At 38.8% G+C, this 24,844-nt stretch overlaps 1 protein-coding gene across 2 annotated transcripts in view; it reads right to left on the reverse strand.

The window, feature by feature from the left end:
* The window catches only part of crfb1 (cytokine receptor family member b1), a 33,926-nt gene that overhangs the window by 3,483 nt on the left and 5,599 nt on the right, over positions 1-24,844 (reverse strand). Inside the window, exons 3-8 of one of the 2 annotated variants that reach the window (XM_061918610.1) lie at positions 21,435-21,555; positions 20,151-20,314; positions 14,165-14,331; positions 12,740-12,893; positions 11,288-11,415; positions 4,011-4,740 (exon numbers count right to left, since the gene is read on the reverse strand). In XM_061918610.1, coding sequence (XP_061774594.1) covers positions 4,021-4,740; positions 11,288-11,415; positions 12,740-12,893; positions 14,165-14,331; positions 20,151-20,314; positions 21,435-21,555 — 1,454 coding nt within the window. In that variant the 3' untranslated portion in view covers positions 4,011-4,020. Of the gene's footprint in view, positions 1-360; positions 4,741-11,287; positions 11,416-12,739; positions 12,894-14,164; positions 14,332-20,150; positions 20,315-21,434; positions 21,556-24,844 lie in introns of those variants that run through there. The other variant, XM_061918609.1, reaches the window with a different exon arrangement.

Genomic DNA, 24,844 nt, shown 5'->3' on the forward strand with positions numbered 1-24,844 from the left:
AATCGGTCAAGAAATGTTGACGTAGTAACATGTTGAATTGAGAAATTGTATTACAGAATTCCTGGAATTTCGAGAAAACCGGGAATTTTTCCAGTTCAAAAAACGACTTCGTTTTTATGTCCTGATTAAGAGGAATGTTTTGACGGTAGAATGGTTGAAGTGCGTTAAAAAATGTGGGGAGTAGTCGTCGCCAGAAAAAAGGATGGAAATAGGGCTTTGGAAAACGAAGAATTCTGGAAAATCCTGGAATTTTTTTGAAGTTGGAAAAAAAAGTAGTTTAAATTTAAAGGATGGTGGACTGTGTTGAGGGTGGAATGGTTTGAATTGGTGGAAAATGTGGATATGGTGGAAGTTTGAAAAATGGGTTGAGTTGAGTTTATTTGGAACATGCAAGCATACAACATGATACATCACAATCCATACTTGCCAACCTTGAGACCTCCAATTTCGGGAGGTGGGTGGTGGGGCGTGGTCGGGGTGGAGCGGCGGCGTGGTTGGGGAGGGCCGTGGTTAAGAGGGGAGGAGTATATTTACTTCTACAATTCACCAACTCGAGTATTTCATATATATATATATATATATATATATACATATATATATATACATATATATATATATATGTATGAAATACTTGACTTTCAGTGAATTCTAGCTATATGTATATATTATTTTACATATATAAATAAAATACATAGTTGAATTTCAGACGGCACCTATCAAATACACAGTAAAAAAAACACAGTTGTTCTACTAACTGTACTGTGCTTGCTGGTTTTTAAAAAAACAACAACAACACTTACCTTTCACTATTTAAATAACCTTTGTTCTGCCATTTGCGTACTGGCTTGAGTCACTTGCCGTCAGGTGCGCAACACCACATAAATCGTTGGCCAATCAAAAAGCAACCCCATAACGCTATAGCCAACATTCACCAGGAGATGGCGACAGACAACATAGAATCACTCTATTACAGACGGCGTCACCATGGCTGTAACTTCCTCGTTCTTCTGCTTCGTCTCCTTGTGTGTGCAATTTTTTATTAAAATCCGTAGATGTTGTAACGTGATTGGGCAGGCAAGCTGTTTATATAGTGGGAAAGCGGACGTGAAAACAGGCTGTCCCCACTCAGGTCCGCAAGGAGCTGGAGGGGGCGTGTCCTCCAGCTCCGCTGAATTTCGGGAGATTTTCGGGAGAAAATTTCTTCCGGGAGGTTTTCGGGAGAGGCGCTGAATTTCGGGAGTCTCCCGGAAAATCCGGGAGGGTTGGCAAGTATGTCACAATCTCCAGTTTCTCTTTTCAACATGTTGGAAAAGGAGTAGGAAGAAGCAGAGCTTATTTAATCCTACCCCTTTTCTTTTACATAACGGTTGCGGAAACTTTTGTCCACTTCCTGTTCTCAATTTATTCACAATATAGCCCATAAGTAATCATAATGAAAATAAATAAATAATACTTGGTGACATAAGTTATATTTCATATGGTGAGATGAGTAAGATTATTTTGAAAATGAATGGATGAAATAAATTCGGAATGTTTATCATGGTTCTTCTTCTTTGTACTTTGTAAACAGTTTAAGTTTGAAGAGTTTCTTGAAGTGGATCATATTAGTACATTGTTTTATTGCTTTGCTTAATCAATTTCATTATTTAATTCCACATACTGATATACTGAAGGTCTTAAGTGTTGTACGTGCATACAAATGTTTTAAATTACATTTTTTTCAAAGATTATATTTCTCCTCTTTTTTTGAAAATAATTGTTGTATATTCTTGGGTAGCAGGTTATCGTTTGCTTTGTGTATAATTTTAGCTGTTTGCAAATTCACTATGTCGTGGAATTTCAGTATTTTTGATTCAATTAATACAGGGTTTGTATGTTCTCTATATCCAACATTATGTATTATTCTAACTGATCTTTTTTGTAACACCGTTAATGAATGAAGTGTACTTTAGTAGATATTTCCCCATATTTCTCAGATATGGTAACACTAGTGAGCAGTAGAGAATATAGAGTAATGTTTGGTCTCGGACATATTTAGATTTATTAATTTCTGACGTGTTTCTTGCAACTTTATGTTGCAAGAAACATAAAGATTTCCTGTTCAATTTATCATCAATCAATATACCTATAAATTTGGTTTCATTTACTCTTTCAATTTCTATTACGTCTATTTATATTTAACTTTGAATTTCTCTTATAATGTTACCAAATAGCATTATTTTAGTTTTACTGAGATTGAAAGATAGTCTGTTTTTGTCCAACCATCTTTTTAATTTGTTTTTTTCTTATGTTATTATTTGTATTATCTTCTGTGTGTTCTCTCCTGAACAAAACGCTGTTGTATCATCCGCAAATAATACTAACTTTAAATCTCTTGTAACTTTACAAATGTCCTTTATATAGAGATTGAATAATTGTATTGATCCCTGAGGTACACCACAGGATATATTTAGCGTTGTAGAAGTGTGTTCGCCTAGCTTCACGTATTGTTTCATGTTTGTTAGATAACTTCTTATCCAGTTTAAGACTAACCATCTGATGCTATATCCTAGTTTTTTGATTAAAATATTGTGATTAATTGTGTCAAATGCTTTAGTTAGATCCATAAACACTGCTGCCGCACATTTTTACTATCTATTGCATTGGTAATTTATTCTGTAATTTCAATTAAAGCCATCGAAGTTGAAACATTAGCTCTGTATTCATATTGGTTCTCTTTTCAGGAAAAAATGTCCCGGAAAACCTGAAATTCTAGGAAATCTGTGAATTTTTGGAATTTGTCAAGAGAAAACCCGCGATTCCCATATAGGTTGAACAGTTTGCAGTTGGAACGATTTGAATCGGATGAAAAATGTGGAATATAGAGCGTGCCAAAATATAGAGAAGAATTTGAAGAAGTGTAATAAGTGGATGAATTTTGGTGTAGAATGCTTTGAAGCATTCACACAATGAGCATTTTGCTAAAAGTAAGATTTGGTGTCTTCGTGTGATGTGTCCTGTAAGTTCTCGAATTGTCCCCTTTCAAAATACTATTTGTTCAAATAAAAGCACCTACTCAGTGGCCTAGTGGTTAGAGTGTCCGCCCTGAGATCGGTACGTTGTGAGTTCAAACCCCGGCCGAGTCACAACAAAGACTATAAAAATGGGACCCATTAACTAACTGCTTGGCACTCAGCATCAAGGTGTGTTAAATCACCAACAATGATTCCCGGGGCCGCGGCACGGCTGCTGCTCACTGTTCCCCTCACCTCCAAGGGGGTGAACGAGGGTATGGGTCAAATGCAGAGGACAAATTTCACCAATGATTGTCACAATCATTGGTACTTTAACTTAACTTCATTAGAACTACCATTATTTTTTTTTATAAAAAAGGAGGGGAAAATTGTGAAACCAATATTTTTGTTAAAAAAAACGTAAATCACTATTTATGTGAAAATATTGTGTAAATAATTTTTTCTGAGAAAAACATGTAAGGAATTTTGTTGGGAACCCCAAAAAACGCAAATCAAATTTTATGTAAAAAAATTGAGAGAAATAGAAAATAACTAGTCACATTTTTTGCCAAACTATTCTGAATGAGACGTTTTATGGAACACATTTGTTGTCACCAAAATAACTTGAATTTGACACCTGTTGTCATATTCGGAGCACTTTGTGTTTTTCTTTTCGTCACTTTGTGATTTTGATGTAACCTTGGTACTCTGTCACATTTATTCCGAGTGATGGAATAGATTTGAGTTTTTAAGTCACTCGTAAGGACTTGTTTGCACCATGTTTTAGTAGATTATTGTTGTTTGGTCAGTGTCTGAATTTATTAAATGGAACATTTCTTGGCACCAGTTCCTCCCCGGGTGTTGTTGATTTGGCTTCCATTTTGCTCCATCACAAAGCAATAGCATTGCAAAACTCTTATATACTGTATACAATGGAGAATTGTATCGTATTAGAGACCCTTTTATGTGGTACCATGATATATTTGGGATATTGGACAGTAATACTTCATGCCATACTTGCTATTTTTCAGCGTCCAATATATCCCGCAGACTGTTCTTCCTCATCGTCATCATCTTCATCGCTGCTCTCACAGCAAGCCTCACCTAAATCTGGGGGCTGCGTTGGTTTCAGATCATCTGAGTCAGTCGGTTGGTCTTCTTGCAACAAAGTCCGATTTGTAGGCGTGGACATGAAAAGCTCCTGATCAGACAGGTTTAAGTTTGTGCTGTTCAGATTCTCTTTCTCCTGAACAGCGAGTGGATCCAGAGTGACGGTGAAAAGGTCGACGTCCTCAGAGATGTCGCAGATGTTCTCTTTCATTTCCTCATCTGACTCACATGTGGCTTGAACTTTGATCGCAGTCTCAAACCACTTATTAGACTCTCCTTGTTCAACTCTGCTCTCTTCTTCCCCAGGAACAGTCTGAAGTGCTGAGTCAGCTGTATCTGCTTTAGTGTCAGACCTGATAGTGGAACTCTGAGAATCTTGCGACTGAGTCGATTGGTCCGTTCTGAATACATCGTATTCCCGGCATAAACTTGGCCCGACGGTGTTTTCAGTATTTCTGTCGATGTACACCTTACTCTCTTCATCGTCTTCATCGTACTCCTCTTCCCCTGAGCTTGTGGTATTGGTGGCAGGAAATAATGCTGAGGTGTCCTTTTGTCTGTGTGTCTCCGAGCAAGTGGAGATCAAATCAGGGATGACTTCCTGTAACGGCCGCCATGAAGCATGGGCCAGGATATTCTACAGTGGGAGAAAAAGTTCATATCAATTCTTACTGTAGAGCATGGGTGTCAAACTCTGGCCCCTGTGTAATTTAATTTGGCCGTTGGGGCAATATCAAATTAACATTAGAGCTGGCCCGCCGGTATTATACAGCATTCACCGCTGATACTCGTACTTGCCAACCCTCCCGAATGTCACTGTGCCTCCCGAAAAACATTCTCCCGATTTCCACCCGGAAAACAATATTGGGGGCGTCCCTTAAAGGCACTGCCTTTAGCGCCCTCTACAACCTGTCGTCACTTCCACTTTTCCTCCATACAAACAGCGTGCCGGCCCAGTCACATAATATATGCGGCTTCTAAACACAGGTATGTGAATGCAAGGCATACTTGGTCAACAGCCATACAGGTCACACTGAGGGTGGCCGTATAAACAACTTTAACACTGTTACAAATATGCGTCACACTGTGAACCCACACCAAAAAAGAATGACAAACACATTTCGGGAGAACATCCACACCGTAACACAACATAACAAATACCAAGAATCCCTTGCAGCAATAACTCTTCCGGGACGCTACAATATAAACCCCCCGCTACCAACAACCCCCCCACCCACCCATTAATTTTCAAAATGTATTAGCCTGTGGAAAAAGTTAATGTTGATTTTTACCTCAGAAGGCTGCAAATAGAAAAGAGGCATTTAATTTTTTATTAAAATTGTATTTAATATGCCTTTAATGTTTTTTTCGTTTGTTTTGTGAAAGTTGATTTTGCACTATTAAGTTATATAAGCGTTGCTTGTTCCATATTCAGTGTTAAAGCAAATCAGTGTAGCAAACTGAGCAATAATTATTGATATTTTATTATTATTATTATTATTTGAAACTGGATTTTGCATGTCACTATAAAGTTGTGTAAGTGGTTGCTTGTTCAACATTCAATGCAAAAGTTGTCCGGGTCCCTTTTGAAAGGTTAATTTGTTGAACCTTGGCCCGCGGCTTTGTTCAGTTTAAAATTTTGGCCCACTCTGTATTTGAGTTCGACACCACTGCTGTTGAGTCTATCTAGGAACAAAACATTATTAGCCAAGCATCATTCGCCCAACAAGCAGTATCAGACCACTTTTGTGAAAAAGTATGTGATCACCATTGCTGATGAATGCCTTTAAATCGCTGCTCTCCTCTAGCCAACACTTTATCTCTTTCTAATCCCCCGGCTGACAAGCGGCTAGCAGCCAATTATGTTTCTCCATCAAAAAGTGGAGCCGCTCACTGAAACTAATAATGATTATAATCACTTCCATTAGTAAATTGTAGTAAACTGACAAGACTACACATGTTACACACAGTTATTAATATACATTTCACAAGTAGCTTAACAAGAGTGTATATATTACGGGTGTAACGGTACACAAACATTTCGGTTCGGTACTTACCTCGGTTTAGAGGTCACGGTTCGGTTCATTTTCAGTACAGTAAGAAAACAACAAAATTGAAATTTTTTTATTTACCAAATGTGTAAACAATGGCATAACATACACATACACACAGGGTCTATTGCCAGGGTTAATGTGGTCAACATATATAAAATAAAAACTACATAAGATAAGGCTCAGAATGGCTTTTCAACAAAACCTTTCTACATATAAAGTGCTTTTTTGATTAATTGATTGAAACTTTTATTAGTAGATTGCACAGTACAATACGTATTCCGTACAATTGACCACTAAATGGTAACACCCGAACAAGTTTTTCAACTTGTTTAAGTCGGGGTCCACGTTAATCAACATTAAACTGCCTCAAGTTGTTGCTTGGATTAAATAAAATGACAAAACTTTTCTTCTACATATAAAAAGTGCAACATTAAACAGTTTCAAGTCAAGTCAGCCTCAGATTAACTTTTCTTCCCCCCCCCCCATCCTGGCTAACTTGGCAGTAAGAGGATATATGGACTCATTGTTCTTCCACCATAGAAGTGGACTTATATCTGCTGCTATAAAAACATTTGTTATTGCTTTAAAACTGCCTGACTCGCCGAGGAGAGGCTGCTTGAATGCGGTGGTGACGCTTCAAATGGGTTAGCATGTGTCATGAGAGTAGCGTATGTGTGTGTGTGGCCCGGGGAGTGGCTAGTGTTTTGTTGGATTGGCTGTGTGCAAGACGTCAATCAAGCCATGATTTGCAACTAGTGATGTGAAGTGAATTATATTTATATAGCGCTTTTCTCTAGTGACTCAAAGCGCTTTACATAGTGAAACCCAATATCTAAGTTACATTTAAACCAGAGTGTGTGGCATTGGGAGCAGGTAGGTAAAGTGTCTTGCCCAAGGACACAATGGCAGTGACTAGGATGGCGGAAGCGGGGATTGAACCGGCAACCCTCAAGTTGCTGGCAAGGCTGCTCTACCAACCGAGCTATACCACCGGACTATTCATTTACCCTGGCGTCCAAAGCTATGGAGACCCACTGCCGGGTAGAGTGAAGGGTGTTGCCCCCGAGAATACATCGGCCCTGGATGAGTGTCTCCCCTGCGCTCCTCGACTACGGTCTGGGAGCCGGAAGCAGGAAAGGTGCAACACATGTTTGACGTGTTGTCAGGAGCAGCTGCTGAACCTCCGTCCTCCATTGTTGTATCGCGCAGCCAAAGTGTTCCCAAACGGAAGATCTTAACAAGGCAGGAGGGTCTTCCAGCTCTGGCTTTTACATGTTGTCCTAGCCCGGTCGCTGCTACCATGTGTACTCGTTCGGGACACTTCCGAACCGAACTGAAACCCCGTACCGAAACGGTTCAACACAAACACACGTACCGTTACACCCCTAGTATATATATATATATATATGTATGTCAAAAGTTTACATACACTTGTAAATGACATAATGTCATGGCTGTCTTGAAGTTCCAATATTTTCTACAACTCTTATTTTTTTGTGATAGAGTGATTGGAGCACATACTTGTTTGTCACAAGAACATTCATGAAGTTTGGTTGTTTTATGAATTTATTATGGGTCTACTGAAAATGTGACCAAATCTGCTGTGTCAAAAGTACACAGACCGCAACATACATCATCAATTTTGGTGATGTAGAAAAGTTGCAATCAAATCAAATGAACTTCATGGCATGGCCTCTTAACTTCATGTGAGTGATTATGATTGACAACACCCGTTGACTTCTCTGAGCTCATTCAAATAGGGCTCATGTGATGCAGTCATTAGACTCGGTTACAAAGGCGATAATGGGAAAGTCAAAGAAACTCAGCACAGATCTGAAAAAACGAATCATTGACTTGAACAAGTCAGGAAAGTCACTTGGAGGCATTTTAAAGCAGCTTAAGGTCCCAAGAGCAACTGTGCAGACAAGTGTAAGTATGAAGTGCATGGCACAGTTTTGTCACTGCCACGATCAGGAAGAAAACACAAGATTACAAAAAATCTGCCGCTGAGAGAAAATTGGTCAGGATGATCAAGAGTCAACCGACAACCACCAAAAAGTAAGTCTGCAATGAATTTGAAGCTGCTGGAACACAGGTGTCAGTGTCCACAGTGAAGCGTATTTTGCATCGCCGTGGACTGAGAGGATACCATGCAAGAAGGAAGCCCTTGCTCCAGAAGCAACACCTTAAGGCTTGTCTAAAATTTGCTGCTGGACAAAAATAAGACCTTGTGGAGGAAAGTTCAGTGATCAGATGAAACAAAAACTGAGCTGTTTGGCCACAATACCCAGCAAAATGTTTTGTGGAGAAAAGGTGAGGCCTTTAATCCTAGGAACACCATTCCTACCGTCAAGCATGGTGGTGGTAGTATTATGGTCTGGGCCTGTTTTGCTGCCAAAGGAACTGGTGCTTTACAGAGTGTAAATGGGACAATGAAAAATGAGGATTACCTCCAAATTCTTCAGGACAAACTAAAATCCTCAGCCCGGAGGTTGGGTCTTGGGCGCAGTTGGGTGTTCCAACAGGACAATGACCCCAAACACATGTCAAAAGTGGTAAAGGAATGGCTAAATCAGGATAGAATAAAGGTTTTGGAACGGCCTTCCCAAAGTCCCGACTTAAACCCCATTGAGAACATGTGGACAATGCTGAAGAAACAAGTCCATATCAGAAAACCAACAAACTTAGCTGAACTGTACCAATGTTGTCAACAATTCAACCATAAGCTTGCCAGAAGCTTGTGGATGGCTACCAAAAGCGCTTTATTGCAGTGAAACTTGCCAAGCGACATGTAACCAAATATTAACATTGCTGTTTGTGTACTTTTGACCCAGCAGATTTGTTCACATTTTCAGTAGACCCATAATAAATTCATAAAAGAACCAAACTTCATGAATGTTTTTTGTGACCAAAAAGTATGTGCTCCAATCACTCTATCATAAAAAAAATAAGAGTTGTAGAAATTATTGGAAACTCAAGACAGCCATGACATTATGTTGTTACAAGTGTATGTAAACTTTTGACCATGACTGTATATTGATATGTATATATATTCATATGTATACATGTGTTTATAATGTCATATAGATGTGTGTGTATATGTGTATACATATACAGTATATGTGTGTATAAATGTGTGTATATATATATATATATATATATATATATATATATATATATATATATATATACTCATGTGATGCAGTCATTAGACTCGGTTACAAAGGTGACAATGGGAAAGTCAAAAGAACTCAGCACAGATCTGAAAAAAACTAATCATTGACTTGAACAAGTCAGGAAAGTCATTTGGAGGCATTTCAAAGCAGCTTAAGGTCCCAAGACCTACTGTGCAGACAATTGTTTGTAAGTATAAAGTGCATGGCAAAGTTTTGTCACTGCCACGATCAGGAGGAAAATGCAAGCGTGTTTTGCATCGCCGTGGACTGAGAGGATACCATGCAAGAAGGAAGTTCTTGCTTTAGAAGCGACACCTTAAGGGTTGTCTAAATTTGGCTGCTGATCACATGGACAAAGATAAATGAAAGTTCTGTGGTCAGATGAAACAAAATTTGAGCTGTTTGGCCACAATACCCAGCAATATGTTTGGCGGAGAAAAGGTGAAGCCTTTAATCCCAGAGCACCACCTACCACCAAGCATGGTGGTGGTAGTATTATGCTCTGGGCCTGTTTTGCTGCCAATGGAACTGGTGCTTTACAGAGAGTAAATAGAACAATGAAAAAAGAGGATTACCTCCAAATTCTTCAGGACAAGCTAAAATCATCAGCCCGGAAGTTGTGTCTTGAGTGCAGTTGGGTGTTCCAACAGGATAATGACCATAAACATACGTCAAAAGGAATGGCTGAATCAGGCTACAGTTAAGGTTTTAGAAAGGCCTTCCCAAAGTCCTGACTTATATGTGTGGACAATGCTGAAGAAACAAGTCCATGTCAGAAAACCAACACATTTAGCTGAACTGCACCAATTTTGTCAAGAGGAGTGCTCAAAATCCAACCTGAAGCTTGTGGATGGCTACCAAAAGCACCTTATTGCAGTGACATTTGCCAAGGGACATGTAACCAAATATTAACATTGCTGTATGAATACTTTTGACCCAGCATATTTGGTCACATTTTCAGTAGACCCATAATAAATTCATAAAAGAACCAAACTTCATAAATGGCTTTTGTGACCAACAATCCAATCACTCTATCAAAAAACAATTATATATATATGTATATATATACACACACACTCATAATATATATATATATGTGTGTTTGTGTATATGCATATCTGTGTGTATATATGTATGTATATATATATATATATATATATATATGTATGTATATATATATATATATATATATATATATATATATATATATGTGTATACATATACAGTATATGTGTGTGTGTATAAATATGTCTATATGTGTGTGTATATATATATACATATATATATATATATTGTATATACAAACCCTGTTTCCATATGAGTAGGGAAATTGTGTTAGATGTAAATATAAACAGAATACAATGATTTGCAAATCATTTTCAACCCATATTCAATTGAATGCACAACAAAGATAAGATATTTGATGTTCAAACTCATAAACTAGAGTTTTTTTTTTGTGCAAATAATAATCAACTTAGAATGTCATGGCTGCAACACGTGCCAAAGTAGTTGGGAAAGGGCATGTTCACCACTGTGTTACATCACCCTTTCTTTTAACAACACTCAAACGTTTGGGAACTGAGGAAACTAATTGTTGACGCTTTGAAAGTGGAATTTTTCCCATTCTTGTTTTATGTAGAGCTTCAGTTGTTCAACAGTCCAGGGTCTCCGCTGTGTTCATGCACACCCACGGCTTAGCTTAGCAATGAGCATGCCTGTTCCTGGCTTGTTCTTACTGGGTGTGTAACATGATTTGCCTCATCCTCAAGTGATAATGTTATTTATAAGAAACAGAGTTTATTTGTTGCAATGGGGGTGATAATTATTAACTTAGGGGAGCGGCGCGACGCTGTGGATGAACATACTCTGCATGCCTAACTATAAAAGTTACAGTTTTAACGCAACTAATAATGATGATGGATTAATTCGTAATAATTTTGAAAGTTCTACTTACATTTAATGCGTTTGGAACGGTTTCTTTCAGTTTCCCAAGCAATCCAGCGATGTGGAGACCACACAACAAGGCCATCACAACACAAATGCCCAAAATCGTAGATCCAACAATTGTACCTATAAAAGAGACTGAGAACACACACGCACACACACACACACACACACACACACACACACGCACACACACGCACACACACGCACACACACGCACGCACGCACGCACGCACGCACGCACGCACGCACAAATATATTGAGGGTTAGTTGCTTTTCTAGCTACAAAGTCCACATGTCATACAAACGCATTTAAAAATAAGGTAAACACCAATTGTTTATGTGTACACTGTTTCAGATCACATTTTTGAATGAAGGTGTTTCTAAAAGCTAGAAAATAACTTTTCTGTAGAAATGGCTGGTGAATACTGAAGAGCTCTAGGATAATGTGGGAATTTTTAGAATGTGGACATTTGTAAAGAATAAATGTTGCGATCCCGAATTGCTTGGCATGGGTTAAAACTAGGGATCCATCAGCCACTAATCAGTATCGGCCAATTTGTGTGAAAAAGTATGTGATTGGTCATTAAAACAATCTATATGAAAGAATTAAGAAACCTTTGAAATTGAAGTCTTGAAGTAACCCTATTGCTGGAGAACGATGCTAAACATGTTACACACCGAGTAAGATAGAGCTAGCAGAGGTAAGCATGCTAATCGCTAAAATAAGAAAATAAATAAGAAGTATCTATGGAACCACATTACAGCACAAAGTAAGCAGCGAATAACAAGCAAGTAGACTGATAAGCATTAGAGAGAGGATAATATAATGGTGCTTTCTTGCTGTGTAGCAACCAGGAGTAAACATAGAGTGTAGATATCAAGGATAGTATCAGTATTAGGGATCCAGCATGTGTAGATAACCCGTGATACAGTCCATACCTCTGTTTTTGTACAACAGTTTTGGGTCTTTGTTGGTAAATCTTTACTATCAAAAATGTGTCTTTACTTTGCCTGCCAGGAAAAACTGTGTTTTGCAGTAAACAAAGTAACAGTGGGGTACTGAAATTGTAAGACTTGACTTAAGTTAGACTGCAATGTTTTTCAATTAAGGACACTTATTACGTATGTCTCCCTTATGTGCTATTATGTGCTTAGTTGTTGTGTAGCTGCTAGCTCCTCGTAGCCTTTCGCCTAGCGTGTTTACCTTTTTGTAAATGAGTTGACTAAAATACAAAAAAAGACCAACTTTGTGTGTTTATTGGAGGACATTTAGATGATAACTGGCTGTACAGCTTTGCACAAGTAAACATTGCAGAGATGCTTGTATCGGACATTATATCCAACATTTCAGATGCAAACTGGTATAGTCCCATTCTTGTTTTTTTGCCCCCATTAGACCAACATCAACATCACCCTTAATAAGTTCTAACGTAACTGAAATAAGCGGTAGTTATCTTACCTCTCGACCCTGCTCCGTCAGTAAAAGTGCAGACCCAGTCTGATGGCTTCGTGTTCTTATTCATGGTAATAACAATCTGAACCTGTACACAGTACTGCGTGGCTGCCTCCAAGTTGTGGAGAGTAACACTATTCTCTTTCGTTTCTATGGATCCCTGCAGAGCAAATGTAGAGGATAACAAAATCAGTCAATGTAAATAAAGTTTAATTGCCAGCTCCTGACTGTGAGAGATAACTAACCACTACCCCACCGTACTGCCTGTAAAAACAACAGAAATTGAAATAACTCAACAGGTGATATCACACAGGGTATTAGTGAAGATTTCTACACAATGCAAATAAATTATTTACATTACAAAACATGACATTTTGAATTGGGTTTAATCATTTTAAACCTACAGGTCATACATCTTAAATAATTTAAGTTTGACCAGTCTACATGCAACAGGTGTGCTCCAGAGCCCTGTCCTGGGGTTCCTTCTCTTCATCATTCCTCCTTCCCTGTTGGCAATATTTTTCATTTGAGGAAAACACCCAGCTCAACCTTACCGGCAAACGTTAACCCCAACTGTGATAAATAACCTAGGCTAAAACGGAACGCCTTCACATTAGCACAAACTCATTACCGTCAAGAGCAGACCTGGGCAAATTAAGGCCCAAGGGCCACATGTGGCCTGTTGAGCTTTTCAACCTGGTCCGGACATTCCCAAATAATTGTTTTAGATGTTTAAGATGGAAAGCGTAGCTGTCATTATGATGTGCAGTGATGTTTTCTAATGACCGTGAGTCTTCAGCTATACTAAGTCTTTCAATGGTTGTAATCTTCATCATATACAAGTTAACTATGGTCATCTAATTAGTTACTATGGTCATTTAATTACTTACTATGGTCACTATGAGGTATCTCAGATTGTAGGTGTTTTTTTGTTTTTTTTTACATTTTGTTGCATTTTGGTTGCGTTTCGGTTGATTGTGAAAAATGTTGTTAATATTCAGTGTTTTATTTTTGATAGGTAAAATTGTAAATCTCGCATTCTTTATTTTCATGTACATTCTGGGTGTCTCAGTCAGTAAAAAAAAATTCAAATTCCATTGTTTTTTTTAAGGCGGTCTGTCATAACGTTTTTAGCTTTCAATCATTATTGTGAGGTTTTGTATTAATATTCCTAAAAATAGATATACTGGCTCCCTGACACACTTTTTAAAATAAAAATCTGGCCCCCCCACGTAAAATAATTGCCCAGGCCTGGTTTAAAGTCAAGTGGACAGTCTCTTACTTGTTTATTGTGGTCACCTCCCGATTACGGAAAAATGATCCTATTAGTCCCCTGCCCCAGGGGAAATGTGTTTTCATGATTATATCCCCATCGTGTTGATAACTGAGGAAGAACCCAAACATTGAATGAATCAATTGTAAATAGCTTACCTCTATTTCTTTAGATTTCCTCCACAAGACTTTAAACTTAGCTCCGTAGAAGCCCATGATGTTGTTGTTGCGTATCTTCGAGCTTTTGTCAGCCTCAGGCAGTGATATGTTGATTTGAAAGCTGTTGCCATTCTCAGCCAGTATGACTTTTGGAGGGCCTATGATCGCTGGAAGCGAGAAGAGGACATACTTTATAGTTAATTACTTGCTTTCCCTTTTTGAAATACTGCACAGATTTTGTGAAATGTGTTGAATAAAACGGATGTCACCTGAAAACGGAAAGTCATAAGTAGAGATGTCCGATAATATCGGGCTACCGATATTATCGGCCGATAAATCCTTTAAAATATAATATCGTAAATTATCGGTATCCGTTTGGAAATGATCAGTATTGGTTTCAAAAAGTTAAATTTATGACTTTTTAAAACGCCGCTGTACGTAGTGGTACACGATCATAGGGAGACGTACAGAGTGCCAATGAACCTTAAAGGCACTGCCTTTGCGTGCCGGCCCAGTCACATAATATCTAGGGCTTTTCACACACACAAGTGAATGCAATGCATACTTGGTCAACAGCCATACATGTCACACTGAGGGTGGCCATTTAAACAACTTTAACACTGTTACAAATATGCGCCACACTGTGAACCCACACCAAACAAGAATGAGAAACAGATTTTGGGAGAACATCCGCACCGTAACACAACATAAACACAACAGAACAAATACCCAGAATCCCTTGCAGCACTAACTCTTCCAGAACGCTACAATATACACCCCCCACTACCATCTTCCCATTGGTGAAAAGAAACTCCATGTCAACCAATCATGGCAGTACGGGCCATTCCGTTGCTGAGGGAGAAGGGAAAGTATGAGTAAAAACTGCCAGCAATAACTTGAGATAGAGCAACAAATCATGGCTACGAAACTATTTCACTATGCTGCCCACCATGATGTATTCATCTTTACGGTCAATTTTGAATGATATATTTTATATTGGCATGCTGAACTATGCGAATGCTTCAATAGACATGTTAAAATATAACATTTATTTTCTATATATAAATATATATATATACACACAAATATATATATATATACAACAGTACATATATACACACACACGTACGTGTATATATATGTACGTATACATGTGTATATGTATATATTATATATGTATATCATATGTATATGTGTGTATATATATATATATATATATATATATATATATATATATATATATATATATATATATATATATATATATATATATATATATATATATATATATATATATATATATATATATATATATGTGTGAATGTACAAACCCCGTTTCCATATGAGTTGGGAAATTGTGTTAGATGTAAATATAAACGGAATACAATGATTTGCAAATCATTTTCAATCCATATTCAATTGAATATGCTACAAAGACAACATATTTGATGTTCAAACTGATAAAGATTTTTTTCTTTCAAATTATCATTAACTTTAGAATTTGATGCCAGCAACACGTGACAAAGAAGTTGGGAAAGGTGGCAATAAATACTGATAAAGTTGAGGAATGCTCACCAAACACTTATATGGAACATCCCACAGGTGTGCAGGCTAATTGAGAACAGTTGGGTGCCATGATTGGGTATAAAAGCAGCTTCCATGAAATGCTAAGTAATTCACAAACAAGGATGGGGTGAGGGTCACCACTTTGTAACCAAATTGTCGAACAATGTTTTTCAACGAGCTATTACAACTTGCAGCGTAAAATACGACAGTGGAGACCCCGAACTGTTGAACGACTGAAGCTCTACATAAAACAAGATTAGGAAAGAATTCCACTTTCAAAGCTTCAACAATTAGTCTCCTCAGTTCCCAAATGTTTATTGAGTGTTGTTAAAAGAAAAGGTGATGTAACACAGTGGTGAACATGTCCTTTCCCAACTACTTTGGCACGTGTTGCAGGCATGAAATTTGAAGTTAATTATTATTTGCAAAAAAAAAAAGGTTTAGGAGTTTGAACATCAAATATCTTGTCTTTGTAGTGCATTCAATTGAATATGGGTTGAAAAGGATTTGCAAATCATTGTATTCCGTTTATATTTACATCTAACACAATTTTCCAACTCATATGGAAACGGGGTTTGTAAATATGTATATGTAAATGTGTGTATATAGATCCATCCACCCATCCATCCATTTCTACAGTCGTGGTCAAAAGTTTACATACACTTATGAAGGACAAAATGTCATGGCTGTCTTGAGTTTCCAATAATTTCTACAACTCTTATTTTTTGTGATAAACTGATTGGAGCACATACTTGTTTTGTCACAAAAAACATTCATGAAGTTTGGTTCTTTTATGAATTTATTATGGGTCTACTGAAAATACCTAGGAGTCTTGTTCACGAGTGAGGGAAGAGTGGATCGTGAGATCGACAGGCGGATCGGTGCGGCGTCTTCAGTAATGCGGACGTTGTACCGATCCGTTGTGGTGAAGAAGGAGCTGAGCCGGAAGGCAAAGCTCTCAATTTACCGGTCGATCTACGTTCCCATCCTCACCTATGGTCATGAGCTTTGGGTCATGACCGAAAGGATAAGATCACGGGTACAAGCGGCCGAAATGAGTTTCCTCCGCCGTGTGGCGGGGCTCTCCCTTAGAGACAGGGTGAGAAGCTCTGCCATCCGGGAGGGACTCCAAGTAAAGCCGCTGCTCCTTCACATCTAGAGGAGCCAGATGAGGTGGTTCGGGCATCTGGTCAGGATGCCACCCGAACGCCTCCCTAGGGAGGTGTTTAGGGCACGTCCAACCGGTAGGAGGCCACGGGGAAGACCCAGGACACGTTGGGAAGACTATGTCTCCCGGCTGGCCTGGGAACGCCTCGGGATCCCCCGGGAAGAGCTAGACGAAGTGGCTGGGGAGAGGGAAGTCTGGGTTTCCCTGCTTAGGCTGTTGCCCCAGCGACCCGACCTCGGATAAGCGGAAGATGATGGATGGATGGATGGGTGAAAATGTGACCAAATCTGCAGGGTCAAAAGTATACAGACCGCAACATACATTATCAATTTTGGTGATGTAGAAAAGTTACAATCAAATCACGGCATGGCCTCTAAACTTCATGTGAGTGTATATGATTGACGACACCTGTTGACTTCTCTGAGCCCATTAAAATAGGGCTCATGTGATGCAGTCATTAGACTCGGTTACAAAGGCGACAATGGGAAAGTCAAAAGAACTCAGCACAGATCTGAAAAAAACGAATCATTGACTTGAACAAGTCAGGAAAGTCACTTGGAGGCATTTCAAAGCAGCTTAAGGTCCCAAGACCTACTGTGCAGACAATTGTTTGTAAGTATAAAGTGCATGGCACAGTTTTGTCACTGCCACGATCAGGAGGAAAATGCAAGCTATCACCTGCTGCTGAGAGAAAATTGGTCAGGATGATCAAGAGTCAACCGGGAACCACCAAAAAGCAGGTCTGCAATGAATTGGAAGCAGCTGGAACACAGGTGTCAGTGTCCACAGTCAAGCGTGTTTTGCATCGCCGTGGACTGAGAGGATACCATGCAAGAAGGAAGTTCTTGCTTTAGAAGCGACACCTTAAGGGTTGTCTAAATTTGGCTGCTGATCACATGGACAAAGATAAATGAAAGTTCTGTGGTCAGATGAAACAAAATTTGAGCTGTTTGGCCACAATACCCAGCAATATGTTTGGCGGAGAAAAGGTGAAGCCTTTAATCCCAGAGCACCACCTACCACCAAGCATGGTGGTGGTAGTATTATGCTCTGGGCCTGTTTTGCTGCCAATGGAACTGGTGCTTTACAGAGAGTAAATAGAACAATGAAAAAAGAGGATTACCTCCAAATTCTTCAGGACAAGCTAAAATCATCAGCCCGGAAGTCGTGTCTTGAGTGCAGTTGGGTATTCCAACAGGATAATGACCATAAACATACGTCAAAAGGAATGGCTGAATCAGGCTACAGTTAAGGTTTTAGAATGGCCTTCCCAAAGTCCTGACTTATACGTGTGGACAATGCTGAAGAAACAAGTCCATGTCAGAAAACCAACACATTTAGCTGAACTGCACCAATTTTGTCAAGAGGAGTGGTCAAAATCCAACCTGAAGCTTGTGGATGGCTACCAAAAGCACCTTATTCCAGTGACATTTGCCAAGGGACATGTAACCAAATATTAACATTGCTGTATGAATACTTTTGACCCAGCATATTTGGTCACATTTTCATCCATCCATCCATCCATCCATTTTCTACCGCTTATTCCCTTTCGGGGTCGCGGGGGGCGCTGGCGCCCATCTCAGCCACAATCGGGCGGAAGGCAGGGTACACCCTGGACAAGTCGCCACCTCATCGCAGGGCCAACACAGATAGACAGACAACATTCACACTCACATTCACACACTAGAGCCAATTTAGTGTTGCCAATCAACCTATCCGCAGGTGCATGTCTTTGGAGGTGGGAGGAAGCCGGAGTACCCGGAGGGAACCCACGCATTCACGGGGAGAACATGCAAACTCCACACAGAAAGATCCCGAGCCTGGATTTGAACCCAGGACTGCAGGAATTTCGTATTGTGAGGCAGACGCACTAACCCCTCTTCCACCGTGAAGCCCGGTCACATTTTCAGTAGACCCATAATAAATTCATAAAAGAACCAAACTTCATAAATGACTTTTGTGACCAACAATCCAATCACTCTATCAAAAAACTATTATATCTATATGTATATATACACACACACACTCATAATATATATATATATGTGTGTTTGTGTATATGCATATCTGTGTGTATATATGTATGTATATATATATATATATATATATATATATATATATATATATATATATATATATATATATATATATACATACACCTGTATATATACACTCACACATATATATATACACACACATGTATATATGTGTGTGTGCGTATTTATATACAATATGTGTGCATATATGTATATGTATGTAAAGTGAAGTGAAGTATATTTATATAGCACTTTTCTCTAGTGAAACCCAATATCTAAGTTACATTTAAACCAGTGTGGGTGGCACTGGGAACACGTGGGTAAAGTGTCTTGCCCAAGGACACAACAGCAGTGACTAGGATGGCGGAAGCGGGAATCGAACCTGCAACCATCAAGTTGCTGGCACGGCCACTCTACCAACCGAGCTATACCGCCCCATATACATATATACACACACACATATACACACACACACGCACACACACACACACACACACACACACACACACACACACACACACACACACACACACACACACACACACACACACACACACACACACACACACACACACACACACACACACACACACACACACACGTATAAAACAGGAAAATTACAACTGGGGGTTTAAAATCTCGCTCAAAGACACTTGGACATTAGACCAATGCTACAATGAGCCAAACCTGTCATTAAGGTGTACAAACACATTTTTTTAAAACATGCAAAATAACATGGAATGGGTTCTGAAGACCTGTGTTCCAAAATCCTGTTTTTGCTTTGTTCCTATGAGTGTGAAAAATTGAATAAACAAAACCGAATGATTGATTCGATTAATGAATAAAGCTGACTTATCACCAATGGCAACACAAAATTGACCCTAGTGTGTGAATGTGAGTGTGAATGTTGTCTGTCTATCTGTGTTGGCCCTGTGATGAGGTGGCGACTTGTCCAGGGTGTACACCGCCTTCCGCCCGAATGCAGCTGAAATAAGCTCCAACACCCCCCGCGACCCCGAAAGGGACAAGCGGTAGAAAATGGATGAATGGATGGCATCACAATACCGAAATATAAGTGCAGTTAGTACAGGAAATATAAAAAACAGTGTTTGAAAACAAGGGAAGTTTTTGTCAAGATGGAATAATATGACGAGTAAGGCGTAGAAAAACAAGGTAGAATTTGACTAAATAGAGAAAACTAGTCCTGCTTACATACTTTGTTCAATCGGATTGAAGGGAATTTCTTTTGACGCTGCAGACCAGGTTCCGTTGTGGAGAGCTTGCACGCTCAAGTAATACTTATAATTGTCCAAGTCCAGCTGTAAAGATGTTTCCATTGTCGTGGTGTTCTGCGGTTCTTTTTCCTTACTTCCCCTCAACCTGCACAAAGACAAACAGAGCTTTCACATTTTTACACAAAGATTGTTCTTTTCTAGGTTTAAAATCACAACAGGTGTAACGGTACATGTATTCAGATTCTTAATAGACGTGTACGGATTTCCCACATGCTACACAATAAGTGAGGGAAAGGAAGTGCTCTATAAGTGTTATACGTCTACTCTAAACAAATACAGGCTAGCTCGTGGGGTGTCATGGCTAGCGATACTCTTTCACATCCCTATGAGATACAAATTAGGTGTAAGAAAAAATATCGATATGACCATTTAGGCCGCGACGGTTACAAAAAAGGCCAGCAAAATTCTGGAAGTACTGTTTAAAACCTGGCCTTGACAAGACCCAACTATCTAACTTTCTTCTCCACCTTGTCCAGCAAAGACTTTGAAACTCTCCTGACTACAGACTTTGAATCTGGTTGGTTCTGCAGTAGAGAAGGGATTCATGTGGCCCCCATTCCAGGGTGGATCTTGCAGGACAGGAAGGTAGAGGGGTTAATCCTTTTGCAATGCAGTCTGCTGAATATGATGGAAAGCGGCACTCTACATAGCAACTGATGCTGTGGTCAAAGTTGGAATTGCCACAAAACACAATTGAAGATATTCAACTCTACTGCCGTCTGGCGGCTTCAGTGAATAGTGCGCCTCCCCGGCCCCCTATTTGTCACGTTTTATGTGTCAGGTAAACCGCAACCAATGGGGCCATATGAATACCCTTCCTAATGTAGGATACCGTATTTCCTTGAATTGCCGCAGGGCATATAGTATGCGCCGGCCTTGAATTACTGCCGGGTCAAACTCGCTTCGCAAAATAATTAGCGCATGCTTGGTATTACCGCCTGGTCAAACTCGTGACGTCACGAGTGACACTTCCCCTGTCATCATTTTCAAAATGGAGGAGGCTGATTTCAATACCGGTAATTTGAAATCGCATAAAGGGAAGAAGATTAAGAGCTATTTAGTAGGATTTAAGGTCCAAGCTTACATCACACTCACATTTTTACTGCATGCCTTTGGTAAGTGAGAAGAGGTTTTAAATTAATTAGCGCCCCGGCGGCAATTCAAGGAAATACGGTAGTCCTGAAAATGGTGAAGGGTGAATTTACCTTGCGAAGACCTTGTACTGAGTTCCTGCTGGAGATCCAGGCCCAGGATCCCAATGCAGGATATGGCGGAAGTGAACGGAGTCAACCGATAGGTTGCACGGAGCAGGAAGTGAAGCGAGCACTGTGCAAAAATGAAAGAGTGTTACTATTGTGTCACAAATCAAACTCTTACGACAGTACACTTCAATAAATATACTGTGTTCTTGGTTCCGGAGTGTGCACAATTTTATTATGAAGGGCTGGCCTGAATCTACTACTGCTGTGGCAAAATGATCGGAATTGGCAATCGCAATATTTACCCGTTTTTCTTTTCAATGGTGAATTGCAAACACTCGTTATTATCTTAGTATTATCCTCAAATATTGGGACCGCCTAATACATTTTCTATTAACTTTTCCCCATATTACTCAATTATAGATCTGATTATTTAATTACTTAGCAACATACAGTGCATTGGGAAAGTATTCACACGCATCGCTTTTTCCACATTTTTTTGTTACAGCCTTATTTCAAAATGGAATTAATTAATGTTTGTCCTTAAAATTCTACAAAAAATACTTCATAATGACAATGTAAATTATTTTTTTTTAATTTTGCAAATGTATTAAAAATATTACAAATTACACGGACATAAGTATTCACAGCCTTTGCTCAATAATTTGTTGATTCACCTTTGGTATCAATTACAGCCTCAGGTCTCTTTGAATACTTGTCACAGCTATCTACAGGCAGTTTTGCCCATTCCTCTTCGTAGCACCTCTCAAGCTCAATCAAGTTGGCTGTAAAGCGTTGGTTTTCCTCCAGGATTTCTCCTTTATTGTGCATTTTATTTCTTATTTTTTTATGTATTACATAGTTATCATAATTTGCATAATTTAAGTATTAAAATTACAAGTCTGTTCAACTTGAGCATCACAAAATTCCATAAAGAAATGAAAATTGGGATTTTTCCCCAAAATGTGCATGTTATCCACGTCTTAGTACCGGTTTAAGCACACGCACCATTTTTAAAATACCAATTTGGTACAAGTATCCGGTGAAATGTAAACGATACTCATTCCAACTGATGGCACAGATTAATAATGTGGACATGTTTGTTACTGTAAACTAATAATAAGTAATACTCATGTTTATATTGACACATGGGTGCAGTGTTGTTCAATCGAGGACACGTATGCTTAGCTGTTGTGTAGCCGCTAGCTCTTGAAAGCCTATAGCCTACCATGTTTAGCTTGTGTAAAGAACTTCCCTAAAGTACAAGAAAAGACTAACCTTGACTTCTTGTTGCATTTTTTTCACTTTTTAAGTACCCATTTGGGCACCGTTCAAGCAACAGCAACATTTTTGAAGTGGCAATTTGTTACAAGTATGTAAACGATACCAATCCCTACTTAAAGAGGAACTACACCTTTTGGGGGAAATTTTGGCCGTCGTTCACAATTGTTATAAGAGACAAGAAGACAGATGTAGTTTGTTTGTATGCATTTTAACTTAAACATAAATATATGGAGTCAATGGGAGGTCCTCTATTGCGCTAATAAATTCCTCTTAATAACCGTCCAAAAAGAGCCAACAATACTCCATTTACCTGTCATGACTGAATTTAAACCAAGTATTAGTGATTGTTATCATACATGCTACCGCAGACAAATTATTTTTAGCGGCGCTTTATCAATGAGAGCTAACTAGTTTGTTCTGCTATTGTTCTGATGTCATCAGCTGGTGAGTGGCTTTTTTCATCTGGGAGCTGGTTTGTTCTAGATCATAAATCATGCCTCTCACTTGGATTTTAGACATAAACCGATATGTTGGTCAACTTTGGCATTCAATTTAGGCCTGGAAATGGCAAGAATGACACGAAAAGACGCTTGGTTCCTTTTTTTTTCTTCCCTGTGAGGATTGTGAGTCATTCTCCATCAAACATATAAACATCCCATCAGTCAGCATCCCAGTGGCAGCAGACATTGTACAGTAAGTGATTTTTTAATTATGTTTGTTGGCTCTCATGGAGTCTGCAGTGAGCAGTAATAGGTGACGTTAAAATAAAGCAAACCTCATGAAGCATGTTTGAAATGAATGTGCTGCATATGCCTAAAATGAACAAAATAGGTAAATATCACATTTTATTGTGAATGTGCCCGTTAATAGTGTATATAAAACCTTGATGGAGGTGTTTAAATGTTTTTTGAAGTGCTTTAAAGGCAGAATAGGCTGACTCCAATAGGCTCCATTGTAAGCGGACTTTTATTTGCATTTATTTACTTGTTTTACGATGTAATGCATACAAAAAAAGAAAAAACATGTGTTCTTGTCTTACATAAGTATTGTGAATGCCAGGCAAAATTGCCCCAAAAAGGGCAGTTCCCCTTTAAGGGCGAATTGAGACACTAGGGTTGTGTTTGAAATCGAAAGTGGACAGCGGTACATAACTAAAATAAACAGACACACTGTTAGAAAGCCTACAATTTTTCATATTTTGTGTCATGCGTCACTGATAGGATATAAGAGTGTTCTGGCGGGCTTTGTGGCGTCATACTCTCTCTGTTCAGCGGACCTTATAGGCAACATAAAAAACCTGTCTCTTTTCTCCTGAGTATAAAACGATTGCAGCTTGTAGTTTCAATGTGCACAATTAAATATCTTAGTTGCACGGACAGCATTGTGTTTATATAAGTTTAGTATGTCGTTTCTTGATGGGGCAGACGTTAATGCCTCTTGTTTTCGTGTTAGGATTTAAGCTAGCAATCTAACGCCAGTGCGTCTGGGATTTATTCAAAGTGCGGTGATAAATAACGGTTTTTCAATTCATTTAATTTCAAATGGTAATACTAACTGTCAATAGTTTTACCACGGTTATCATTAATGATGTTTATCCTTAGTATGTTTTAAAGGGGAACTGCACATTTTTTTTAATTTTACCTATCGTTCACAATCATTATGAAAGATATGATGACGAATGTTTGTTTTTTTTAAATATATTCTAGCTTGTACATAAAAGTCTGCCTTTGGGAATGCCTCTATTTCGACAAAAAAATTCATTAAATAACATTTCAAAACGTGCCAACAATACTCTATATACATTTTGTGATTTGAATATTAACCAATTATTAGTGACATTGTTAATATAAACGCTAATGCAGACAAACTATTTATAGCGGCGCTGTGATCACTTCTGTGTGTCCCTATGTTTATATTAGCCAGTGGTCTGCTGTTTTGTTGCTTCCGATTATTCTAAATCATAAATTATGTATCTCACCTTGACAGAAGAAGTCTGGGTAGGTATTCCGACAAGTTAGTACAATTTGAGAGCCACTTAGGACCCAATACTGGCGGGGACGACAGGAAAAGACTGCTTGGTTCCCCTTTCTTTGTGAGGATTATGAGACATTCTTCACCTAGATGGGAATATA

This window comes from Nerophis ophidion, linkage group LG13 (genome assembly GCF_033978795.1).
Source record: "Nerophis ophidion isolate RoL-2023_Sa linkage group LG13, RoL_Noph_v1.0, whole genome shotgun sequence".
Taxonomy (NCBI): domain Eukaryota; kingdom Metazoa; phylum Chordata; class Actinopteri; order Syngnathiformes; family Syngnathidae; genus Nerophis; species Nerophis ophidion.